Source organism: Lithobates pipiens, unplaced genomic scaffold (genome assembly GCF_037356315.1).
Source record: "Lithobates pipiens isolate NorthernLeopardFrog02 unplaced genomic scaffold, aLitPip1_a1.2 Scaffold_23, whole genome shotgun sequence".
NCBI lineage: Eukaryota > Metazoa > Chordata > Amphibia > Anura > Ranidae > Lithobates > Lithobates pipiens.
Window position 1 is genome coordinate 201,044,848 of NW_027507785.1, and position 13,029 is coordinate 201,057,876.

Consider the following 13,029-nt stretch of genomic DNA (forward strand, 5'->3'; position numbering starts at 1 on the left):
TATTGATTGGTTTGCGCAAAAGTTATAGCGTTTACAAAATAGGGATAGTTTTATAGCATTTGTATTAATAATTTTTTTTTATTTTTTTTTTATTTTTTTTTTTACTAGTAATGGCGGCGATCAGCAATTTTTATTGTGACTGTGACATTGTGGGGGACCCATCGGACATTTTTGACACATTTTTGGGACCATTGTCATTTATACAGTAATCACTGCTATATAAATGCAGTGATTCCTGTGTAAATGACACTGGCAGTGAAGGGGTTAACCATGGGGTGGCAGTGTAGGGGTTAAGTGTTCCTAGGGGTGTGTTGCTAACTGTGGGGGGGTTGGGCTTTCATTTAGTGAACACTGATCTCTGCTCCAATCACATGGAGCAGAGATCAGCGTCACTAGTTGCTAGGCAGAATGGAGAAATGCTGTTTACACGGCATTTCCTCCATTCGGCCGCTCCGTGAGACAATCGCGGGGATGCCCGCGGCGATCGAGTCCGCGGGTCCCGCGACCAGACTCACGGGGATCCCGACCAGCGCGGGAGCGCGCCGCCGGCGGCGCGCTCCCGACGGCAGGGCGGCATTGAATATTGGACGTACCTGTACGCCAGTATGCCTGCCCGTGCCATTCTGTCAACGTACATCGGCGTGCGCTGGTCGGGAAGTGGTTAATATTGCTGCAGCTTGGAGCTAGGACAAGCTCCCCTGTCCCTGCCTGCACTCACAGGGGTCTGGTCGGACTTTACCTCTACCTGTGTTGAACCTAAATTGTCCTTTTGGGTCACTGACTCAATGGGTATTTGCAGACCCCGATTCAATATATCGGAAAAATAACCACATAAATACATTTTCCTTTTAAAAAGTGGAGGCTTATATTCATCATAAAAATATAAAGTGGAACAAAAAAATGTTAGCTTCAGGTTTATATCATAAGTGTCATTCATGTCATAAATGTACTTTTTTCTTTGACTTCTGTCATGTTCCTGAAATGGGAAGTGGAGGAAACTCACACAGGTTATAGAACTCTGCAATAATATAACATGATTGGTTTCAACTATTCCCTAGTCTATACAAACAAAAAGAAAATTTTGGACTTTAGACAGGCTTCTGTACACAGAAGTGTTTCTCAACATTTTTACCCCCAAAGAACTCTTGAAATGTTCAGATCTACGCAAAAATCATGCCACTTCAGGGTAAGTGGAAAGAATGCCCCCATTACAGTGGTAGTTGGAATGCCACACAGAGAGAGCTCAACCGATTCATTGGTTTCATGCTGCTTGCTTTTTCAAGTGGCATTGGATGCAGACCACATCAAATGAGAGGTCAATCCGCTGCAGCCATGGGAACCCCTAGCAACCTCTGGAGGAACCCTGGTTTTGAGGATGGCTGGTATGAACAATGAACCAGCCACCAATACAGTATTTGAGGTTGTCAACACATGCGTGTTCAAGTATGTTTTACAAAGAGCCTGTATGGCCATTCATCTCGATTATCCCCTTAAAGAGCTGTCCTTCCTGAAGGTTTACTTCACAGAAGTGTGGAATACTCTTCTTTTCTTTTGGGGGGGGGGGCTGATTTGATGGTAGCCGTAATTTGCCTCTACTGGTGCAATATAACATTGACCGATATTTTACCAGCCATTATTTATAAAAAAAAAAGAAAAAAAGAGGGCTTCATAAATTGAGCTTAATTTACCACTGGAAGTTTAAAGTTTTCTGTGTTTTCTTTGTTTTTTATGCATGCTGTTTTTTTTTCTTATCACATTTTCTCCAATAGGCTCTTTGGAGAGGTTACCAGTGGAGAAAAGCAAATGAAACCAAAAAAATGAGAACCTTACGTCAGCGTCTGCGGAAACTAAGTGAGGAGTACAAAGCTGAAGATAAATTATGTAACAGAACATCAGTTGCTTTAAATTATCTGCTCTCCTACAAGCACTTCTCCTACATCTTGGCAGCTCTGAAGCATCTTGGTGAGAAATCTATTTCTCTAAGTGAGCCCTTTAGAGCTAAGCTTTTAAAATGTAGAGCAGAGTGTTTTTATGTTAATTGGGGTAAATGCAGTACTATAGCTAAAATTTTGAAATGTGCTGCATGGTGGATCTTTGCTCCCATTTTAGATGGCATCCTCGTAACCATGGCAACATTGGGGAGGTAACCTAATTTCTTTACTACTGTGCAACTTTTTATAGGAAATAATGGCGATGTGATTATTTCCTCTGGGATTATATGTTTATTAGTGCAAGCAAGATGTTTGCTTAACCCGCTGCTGTCATTATTACCAGGAATCTATGCACAAGCAACAATTTAAAATTGTGGCGTAAACAAATGCTAATACACGATCCACGTGAATTGGCCTCTACACCCCCTAGCATAGGTAGTTCATTAAACCTTCATAAGAAGTTCATAAAAATCCCATAGGAAGTGTTTGTACTTCTGTTTCGCTCTCAAGTGGAGCTCCCTACTGATCTCTGAAATTAAAAAAAAGGAACACAGCGGGGTGCCAGGTAAGTGCAGCATCAATTGGTTTATTATGAAAAAACAATTGAAAACTCTCAGAAATATAAAATCAAAGGGCTTATCTACAGCCATTGCCACGTTGGATGGAAGCCATCCACCAAACAGCATGCAGACAGTGAGGAAATCCAGTCCATTGTTCCAGGAGATGAAGAAAGTTACTGTGGGACACAGGGCAGGATGTGATGTCACGCCTGGGGTGTGCTGCCTTTTGTCCCACAGTGTCTTTCCTCACCTCCTGGAACAGTGGACTTGGTTTCCTCACTGACTACACACTATTTGCCGTCACCAGCGGCTCTTCTGGTGGACCGCTTTCATCCAACGTGGCAATGGCTGAAGATGAGCTCTTTATTTAAAAATGTGACACAGATACAAACAATAAGACAACCAGAATGTGACGAGCGCATCAAGCACACCAACCATACAAAACAAATGCATGTGAGCGAAGGGAGCCACTCAGTCTGGCTCACTCCACTAGTTGCAGCCTAATACAGGGTAAATATAAGCTTCTATGCCCATCACTGGGAGCCATGATCAATGGCACTGAACAGGCGGTGGGGACCCTAGATGGTGGATTCTAACGTGTATTGGTAGAACTCTTCAGAGAAGCGAAAGAGATCCCAGTAGAACCATCTGGACTTTATGTTCCTCTGACCTATCTCGCAAAGCAGAGGTCAGATCTTCCATTTGCTCAATGTCCTTCACTCTCACGAACCATTGGGCCACCCTTGGCACAGACTGTTTCCAAAGAGGTGGGATTCTGTGCAGCATTAAGGAGATGTTTGAGAAGGGCTTTATGATAAAGGTTCCTTGATACTAGTCTCCCCCCTCCCTTCTGTGCCAAGGCATTATAACTGTGGGTGCCTGGCTGTGGCTTCACAGCCAGGCACCCACTGCTCATGCACAAGCCGCAACATCATCTTGGACCTGTGACGTGTCCCAGATGATTTTCTGAGAGGGAGGGGGGAGAGGTGATCTCCCTCTGTGCTGCGGTACGCCAGGAGGAAGTGTGAGGGTGCCGGCTCCCCCCCCCCCCAAAAAAATTATGTGGCATGTTGGGGTCACGTTCTTATATGCACACTCTTTCTGGCTCAGTTACGATTCAAGCTAGAGTGTCAGCTTGACAGCCAGGCAGCTAGCATTTTCAGAAGGAAAGGTCACTCAATGTTTCTCTAATTTTCGAGTTAAATGTAATCAAATGTTGTTGTTGTTGTGTTATTTTTTTTTTTTTTTTATTATTCTCCAGTCTTTCTTTTGAGGACATCTATTGTGGGAACATAGAAATGTAAACCCATTGCTATTAAGTACCTGGTCTGCAGTACACAGATGACTCATATGTGTCCCCTTTCTCTTGTAGAAGCTGCCACCAGACTGTCTTCTGTTTGCTGTGAAAGAATGGCACAGAGCGGAGCTGTGAGTACCATTTTTACTCTGATCCGTAGCTGTAACCGGAGTATCCCTTGCATGGAAGTGATCACGCTATCTATACAGATTCTGCTCAACCTGACCAAGGTACTTAGTTATGGTGTTCTGATGTGTTTATGAATTGGCTGTGTGTCTGTTGTTTTGTTTTGTTTTTTTATATGGTGTGGTTTTTTTTTTGCGTACATAGTTTTTATGCTTACCCAGGCCATAAGTGTCATTTTATTACATACAAGACTTTTTACCTTTTGCGTATATAGAGAATAATTTTTTTACAATCTGTAACACCTGACCAGTAAAAATCCTCAGCAGCGAAGGCGCTATTGTGGTGCAGTGCTAAGAAAACGGTGCATGAATATGTGATCTTCTTCTCTTTTTGTGCCTATATAGTATATATGCTTAAAGTGGTTGTAAACCCTTACAACACACTTTGACCTACAGGTAAGCCTAGATTAAGGCTTACCTGTAGGTCCAAGAAATATCTCCTAAACCTACACGGTTTAGGAGATAATTACTGAAAGACAGACACCGCTGTCTACGGCGCATACGCCATAGACAGCGATGCGCAGGCGCACTGAGCGCGCCGCTGTCAACGGCGATATGCCGGGCGTGGCGGCTCCCGTGCACATCAGGACAAGTCTCATCATTGTAGAAGAGCAAAAGAAATAAAGTGCAGCGCTTGGCCACTAAATATGAATGTGGCCTAATAAATGTAAAACAAAAAAAACTGTGAAGTCAAATATACAAATATTGTGAAAAAACATTAATATAAGATGCTTCTGAAACTCAAGTGTCCAATAGAATCAAAAACGAACTGAATCCAAATGATCATAAATAAATTGATGCAGCAAAATAATATAAATAAAGTCCCATGTGAATATGAAGCAGAGGTAGCTAATCTTGTTTGTTCAAAAATAACAATACTTGACCACGTGGACCCTTCACCCACCTCTATAGCACTATACCACTAATAAATGGAGGCTTACCAGATCCCCAGTGACCCCTTGTTTAAGGGAGGCCGAACTGCGCATATTCGATCACAAATCACATAGACGTCTCGATACAGGATGCCGGAAAACGACCCAATCGTTCGGATGTCACGTGATCTCCAAATCCGCTTGGATTCTCTCAGCAGGCCTCAAATCGACGTATCACCATAAAAAAACAAAATGCGCCAAATCGTGTAATATAGTTTGAACAGGATTTATTTCAACCGAATACTTAAGCGCTTAAAATTACTCCACCGAGTCACACAAGGATACAGATAACGTTTAAAAACAAACAGATTGCTAGCAAAATAAAAAGACTCATCAACATGAGTAAAAATGCGAACGCAGATGCACAATGGGTAGCCACGCTCACACCCATTGTGCATCTGCGTTCGCATTTTTACTCATGTTGATGAGTCTTTTTATTTTGCTAGCAATCTGTTCCTTTTTTAAACTAGAGACCCGACCTACGCGTGGTGTTTTGTGGGGGGTTTTTTCTTCCTCTTGCTCAGTGTGGTCAGTTTTGAATAGGAAAGCAGAGGAACTGGCAGGGACACCAGGGCTTTCACGCAAAGGAAGCAATACAATACTACAGCAGGCACATATCAGTAATATGAAGTGTCGGGGTAACGAACGCTTTAAATCTGAGAACATCCCCCTCAGTGTGTATGAGACTGCAACGGTTACAGACAAACTCCACCTTTAGCAACATGTTACACCCATATTTAACATGTTATTCCCCCATAGCCCAATTTACAGAAATCTGCAAATGAATGCAGTATACGACTTGTAGTTCTCAATGGAACACAAGTGTGGTAATCGGCACACTTAGTCCATTGATATTCACTCCATCTCTGCAACTGAGCTGAAGGAAGTATTTGCAGGAGCCTGGCATTGCACTTGCAAACCACTGATTGTGGTGGCAATGCTTTGCAGGCTCCTATGAAAAAATAAAAAAGCACTTTTTTTTCTTTCCAAATTAGTATTTTTATTTTTTTTTACCTTTTTCGCTACCAGAGCAATTTTTGCACACCTGTTCTGAAAATAATTTTGGGCCCCCAAATAGCAGACATCCTAGAGAATATAATGGTTTTATTTTTTATGTCACACGATATTTTTGCAAAGGTCTCAGAAATACAAAATTTCAGTAAAAAAAAATACACTGAAGTGAATTTTAGGGCAAACGAGCACAAAAACTGCCCCAAAAATATGCGTTTATATTCGTACATGTGTACATTTTTTGGGGGAGGGGATTTTATGTGCATGTGTGCAACTTTATTTTTTGCAACTCAGAATTTTATTTTTTTTCCATCACAATGTGGTGGGTTTATTATTTTATTTATTTGTATTTTTTTTATTTATTTTTTTGTAATACATTCCTTCCTGGCTTTGCTAGCCAGGGAAAGGGACAGGGTGACCCGGAAGTGATGTCATACATGTCGCTTTTCCCAGGTCACCAACAAGAAGGGAAGAAGAGCGGATACTCCACCCGCCATATCAGTCACGGGCCAGCAGATGGGCAAGCGAAGCCCGGAATACATGGTGCGAAGGGGGGGTGTAAGCAATCAGGCAGCGACACAGCCGTCTAAATGCTTCCTGACACCCGACAGGCAGGTGTCTGCTAATCAGTTTTACACATCAATCTTGGTGGCTGCAGCCATTGGACTCTGTTTGCATCCCCCACCCCCCGCTGTCAGGTCCATACAACGTGTGGACCTGGCAGCAAAAGGGTTAAAGTTGAACTTGGCCTGTAACTGCTGGTTTAGTCTAGGGGATTAGAAAAACATATTTACTTATCTGATCCAGTAGTGGACTGTCCCTTAGCGGTGGCATGTCCAATGCAGGGCTGTGGTATTGATGACATAAAAGGATCTAAGACCTCGGGAGTGCAGGGGAGAAGAGGCCGCAGGGACCGGTCTAGCTTTGTAGAAGAGCCTGAGGGATTGGAAATTCGGGCCCCAAGACATTAATGAGCAGTTAACCATTGCAGAGCACTTGCAAGCTGGCTGCTGTGGGGGCACTCATGTGGGTATGCTCCCAAGCTGGACTGTATCCATAGACACACTAAATGCATGCAAATTATAGGATCAGTTTTAAGTATGGCTACATCTCTCACACTGTTTTTCTGTATTCAATTTTAGTATGAGAAGACCGTATCTGCTGTCCATGAGGTAGAGGATTCTGTTGAAGTTCTTCTAAACTTGATGCAGATCTACAGGGAGAAGGCTGGAGACAAAGTACCAGAGAAGGGGGGAAGTATATTTACCAAGACCTGTTGTCTCTTGGCCATCTTTGGCCTAGACCCCCACAGAGCTAAGGTAGGAATCTCCACTTTTTTCCTTTTTTATATTGGTTTATCTTTGACTTTACCCTCATTGGTTGTTTAAAACCTCAGTGAACAAACATGATTTAAGAACATCCACTGACTTGTCTTCATCTGGTAAGCATGAACACAGCCAAAGTCGTATCTGATCTTTTTTAGACTGTTTAGTATTTACACTAGTATTTCTTTATCGTACATCATAGGACACAGAGCCTTAAGTATTTACTTAGTGGGTTATAGCTTCCTTCAGGTGTTGATACTGGCACACCCAATACAGGAAGTTGACTCCCCTATATAACCCCTCCTTCCAGAAGTACCTCAGTTTTTTCGCCAGTGTCTAAGACCCCTTTCACACCACACCGCCGCTAGCGTGGGCGGTAAAACGCCGCTATTTTTAGCAGCGTTTTACCGCTGGATTTGCGGCGCATTTCGGCCGCTAGCGGAGTGCTTTTACCCCCCGCTAGCGGCCGCGAAAGGGTTAAAACCGCCAGCAATATGCCGCAATAGCGGCGTTTTGCCGGCGGTATTACAGCGCTGCCCCATTGATTTCAATGGGGAGCAGCGGTGGAGGAGCGGTAAACACACCGTTCCTTCACCCCTCCAAAGAAGCTGCTGGCAGGACTTTTTTCTGACGTCCTGCCAGCGCACCGCTGTAGTGTGAAAGCCCTCAGGCTTTCACACTACACACAATGGTGCAGCTTCTTTAGGGCGTTTTGCAGGCGCTATAGCGCCTGCAAAACGCCCTGGTGTGAAAGGGGTCTTAAGGAGTTGGCACAAGTGAAGATGTGCTCTGCGGAGCTCCAGGAGGGATCCACGCTGGATTTAAAAAGCCTCCACAACCGGATCCATCCCGCCACTGGCTCCAGAATGGTACCTGGGCCTCGCGTAGAAGAACGAAGTTTTGCCTGTAATTCTCCTCTTTGAGGGCTGCACCCTAGGAACCTGGACACTTTTTGGTCTTGCTACATTACCTAAAGCTGTCTTGAGGGGTGCTATATATGGTCCAAAGGAGTGGAACGCCTATTAAAAGGGCCCCAGTCTTTGAAGGTTTAACCACTCGGCCCGCCGTGATGGGTGAAGTTTGCATCTGTCTGTTTACAGCAGTATCCTGCAGCGAGGAAAGGGTAACAGGAAAGCATAGGAACTGCAAAGTCCACCTATGACTTTTCTTTCAATTATATTGTAAAATACCTTCACTCCTCTAGAGGGCGTAATAGTGTATAGACCCTGTTTAAATCTGTGCTAATACAGCATGTGTCTCAGCAGCTGGAGGGGGGGGGGGTCTCTCCCCCCTAAATGGGGAAACTGAGTGGATAGGGATACATGTTATGTTTAAACAAGCATAAATCTGAAAAGCTGATCAAGTCTGTGTAAATCCCCTTGCCGCTCTCCATACAAGAGCTGGTATGGATGGTCAGGTCAAAAGCAAATCCTTCAATTCGCCTTTGCATGAGGTTGTTAGGAAAGATGTTGGCTTCATTTAAAGCAGTCCTCTATGCCCAGTTCCATTCAAGACTGTTGCAAAACAGAATTCTCTCTGCTTGGAACAAGACGATCCAAGCTTTGGACTTGCCAATGTGGCTGTCCCCAAGAGTGTCTAAAGCCTCAGTTGGTGGTTACGAAGCCAGAATTTGCTGAAGGAGAAATCCTTCAAACCAATAATCTGAAAAGTAGTAACGACAGATGCCAGCCTCTCAGGCTGGGGAGCAGTACTAGAGGAGACGACTGTCCGGGGACAGTGGTCAAAACTGCCCATCAACATCTTATAGATTCGGGCAGTGTGTCTGGCTCTGAAGGCCTGGACTTCCAGGTTACGGGATTGTCCTGTCAGGATCCAATCTGACAATGCCACAGCTGTGGCCTATATCAATCACCAAGGGGGCACCAAGAGTCTCTCAGCTCAGAGAGGTGAACCATATTCTAAATAGGCAGAAAGTAATGTCCCATCCCTATCTGCAGTTTTCATTCCGGGAGTAGAAAATTTGCAGACGGACTGTCACTAGCAGTTATTCCCAGTGGAATGGTCTCTTCACCCTGAAGTGTTTCAGGCTGTTTGCCAAAGATGGGGGACTCCGGACATAGATCTTCTAGCGTCCAGATTCAACATGAAGTTAGTCAACTTTGTTTCCAGAACAAGGGATCCACTCGCATATGGAACAGATGCGCTGATAACTCCGTGGGATCAGTTTTCAAGCTGGAAAGAAAGCAGATCATTCTGGTAGCACCAGCATGGCCCAGAAGGTCATAGTATGCAGAGATCGTAAAAATGGCAGTGGAGGGTCCTTGGCCTCTCCCACTAAAGCCAGACCTGCTATCGCAGGGACCGATATTCCATCCTACTTTACAAACGCTAAATTTAATGGCTTGGCTATTGAAACCCACATTCTGAAGAAGCGTGGGCTTTCCAGGTCTGTTATCTCAACTTTAATCAATGCAAGGAAACCAGTTTCCAGAGCTGTATATTATAGCGTTTGGAAAGCTTACATTTCCTGGTGTGAATCCAAGGGTTGGCACCCTCAGAGATATATTATAGGCAGAATCCTTGCCTTTCTACAGTTGGGCATAGAGATGAAGTTGGCCCTAAGTACTTTTATGGGCTAAGTCTCAGCCTGATCGGTTTTATTTCAAAGACCGCTCACTACGCATTCTTTAGTCCAGGGTTTTATGCAAGGGGTGATGCGGATATTATCCGCCAGTTAAATCACCTTTAACCCCTTGGGACTTGAATTTTAGTTTTGTCAGTGTTACAAAAACCGCCATTTGAACCATTACAGCATGTTTCCTTAGTCCTGACTAGGAAGCTGATGTTTTTGGTTGCTATATCCTCAGCAGAGTGTTTCAGAATTGGCTCTTGCTTGTAAAGAGCCATATTTGATTATTCACGAGGATGGAGTGGTGTAACGCTCTCGTCCAGGCTTTTTGCCAAAAGTGGTTTCAGGCTTTTATCTGAATGAAGATATTGTCTTGCCATCGTTTTTCCCAAAACCATGTCCCAGTGAAGACAAATCGCTACATTGTCCCGATGTGTGAGAGCAGTGAAACTCTATTTAAAGAAAACTGCTCAGATTCGTAAGACTGTCTTATTTATTCTGCCAGAATGTCCTAAAAAGGACAGGCAGCTTCGAAATCCACTGTTGCTAAATGAATTCGGCAAGTTATGATTCAAACTTTGATTTAAGGGGTAAGATTCCCCCTATTCAAGTTAAGGCGCACTCTACTAGGGCTGTTAGTGCTTTTTGGGCAGTGCGTCACCAGGCCTCCTTTGCTCAGATCTGCAAGGCCGCAACTTGGTCTTCGGTCCATCCATTCACAAAATTTTACCAAGTGGATGTAAGAAGAAATGAGAATATCGCCTTCGGGCGCAGTGTGCTGCAGGCAGCAGTAGAAGTCCTCAAGGTCTGGGGGTGCCCTGCGGGTTGTCTCCCTCCCCTCAAGTAGCATTGCTATGGGACATCCCACTAAGTAAATACTTGAGGCTTTGTGTCCTATGATGTACGATAAAAAAAATAGGATTTTTAGAACAGCTTGCCTGTAAAATCTTTTTCTTGGTGTACATCATAGGACACAGAGGTCCCGCCCCTTCTTTTATGGGGTTTAAGTATATTGCCTATATTGCTTGACTACAAAAACTGAGGTACTCCTGGAAGGAGAAGGGGTTATATAGGGGGGAGTTAACTTCCTGTATTGGGTGTGCCAGTGTCAACACCTGAAGGTAGCTATAGCCCACTAAGTAAATACTTGAGGCGCTGTGTCCTATGATGTACTCCAAGAAAAGGATTTTACAGGTAAGGTGTTATAAAAATCCTATTTTTACTAGTATTAGGATTTCATAATTCTCATTATCATGGGTAGCTGTAGATGTTATTTTCAATGAAGCACTTAGAATTGGTAACACTACGACAATAAAATCAGTCTGTATATGCACTAAAGCATGCTTGTTATACTCCATCTAAGGGGTTAATCCTCTGCACTGTGTAAAAAGGCTGATCCTGTCTTCTCTGATCTCCTCCTCTCCTACCACTATCCCCAATATATTGCCTGATGAATCATACAGGGCATGGGGACAGGCTACACATGCTCAGTTTGGTGTGTGTTGCTAGAGAGGTGTGTGTTTGTTTTTTATTTTGTTTTTTTATTATCTTGGGAAGGTGCATGTGATTAGCACGGGGCCAGATAAAGGGTCAGGAGGTCTGCGTTATCATAGGACAGTCAGTGCAGAATGAAAACTCCTCCGTCCTACAAGCTTTAACCAGACACCCAAAGTCACACGACTGCCATAACCTGCTGATGAGAAGATTTTTACCAGTTTATATTTACTAAAATAATTGCACTTGCATGTTCTGTGTACTGTGGGGAGACCAGATATAGTGAATGCAGGCTCCTGGGTTTAGTAACACTTTAAGCGAAAACAAGTTACCTTTTCTATCTAGACATCTGATTTTTACAAGGCTTACCTGTAGGTACAATAAATATATCAAACATGCATCCTTTGAGATATTTACTATAGTAGTACCCTGAGAAATCGCTGTTGCATGCGCACCACGCTCTCAATTGATGGCATGCTTATTCTTTTGCAAGGGCTTTTTTCTTTTTCTTTTTTTGGTTTACTACCGCATTAAACGACTGGGGTGGCAACTACCTATTTTTCTGTTCCTGCAACTTTTTTCTCTTTTGATCTTTTCTTTTGGTAGTTCTATAGACTTCTCAATCTCTTTTCTGGTCTATTGCTTTAATTGTTTTTTGTTTGTTTTTTCTTTGGTGTATTAAAGTAGGGCTAGACTAGATTTTTATTTTTTTTTTGTTCGTGTACCTCTTGAATAGATTGAGTTCCTTCTGAGTTTGTCCTGGTGACCATTGTCCCAGAAAGTGAGGGGACCATTGTCCCAGAAAGTGAGGCGACCGTTGTCCCAGAAATCAAAGTCTTAACATATTATTATACAGGATTTATATAGCACTGACAATGTGATGGGCAGTCCCTGTCTCGGAGAACTGTCATTGGCCACTGCTAAAGCCAATCGCAGTTTTGCTAGCTCCGTCCACCATCTGGAGGAAGATGACTCTACCAATCTCAGAAGGAAGAGATTTCACTGTGATTGAGAACCACAATCTGGTTACAGTTTGTGGAATTACTGTTGAGCTTCTTGGAACTTTGTTGAAATTACTTCTGAACCTTTGCGTCACTTACTACTGAACCCCTGCACTCTGTGTCCCTTTTAAGACCCAGCCAGTATTCAGTGCAATGAAAGTCACATCCAACTTTCTCTGCAGCGCAGAGAGTCTCACATTTTCTTGGCTGCGGGGGGCCTAACTTGTGATCCTGCACACAGGCCCACTGCTTTCAGAAAATACCCCTGACCTGAGCTCATCATTGTGCATCCATTTGGGATGCTTGTATTTGACATCACATATCAGCATGTGAGAGGTGGATCAACAGGATGCGTGTGCCAGGGCAGGTAAATGTGGCTCATCTCTGCTTCCTTTAACCACTCTGCATATCAGATGAGATGAGGGTACAGCAGTGGAGCAGATGAGCGGGAGGGTACACTGGTCGGGAAAATTAGCAGGAGGGGTTCAGAGGTGGGACAGAAGAGCAGGAGGGTACAGTGGTGGGGTGGATGTGTAGGGAGGTACAGAGGTGGAAGAGATGAAAAGGGGGTTCAGCAGTGGGACAGAAGAGCAGGGGGGATTACAGTGGTGGGACAGAAAAGCAGGGGGGTAGAGCAGTGGGGCAGATGAGAAAGGAGGTGTATTGGTGGGACAGATTGGGGCAGGAGAGCGGGGTGGTACGG

The 13,029-nt window shown here is 43.9% G+C and overlaps 1 protein-coding gene across 1 annotated transcript in view; it reads left to right on the forward strand.

The window, feature by feature from the left end:
* ASPM (assembly factor for spindle microtubules) overlaps positions 1 to 13,029 on the forward strand; it is a 103,738-nt gene that overhangs the window by 72,965 nt on the left and 17,744 nt on the right. Inside the window, exons 22-24 of the mRNA XM_077452766.1 lie at positions 1,770 to 1,962; positions 3,864 to 4,018; positions 7,059 to 7,235. Of these exons, the coding sequence (XP_077308892.1) occupies positions 1,770 to 1,962; positions 3,864 to 4,018; positions 7,059 to 7,235 (525 nt within the window). The remainder of the gene's footprint in view (positions 1 to 1,769; positions 1,963 to 3,863; positions 4,019 to 7,058; positions 7,236 to 13,029) is intronic.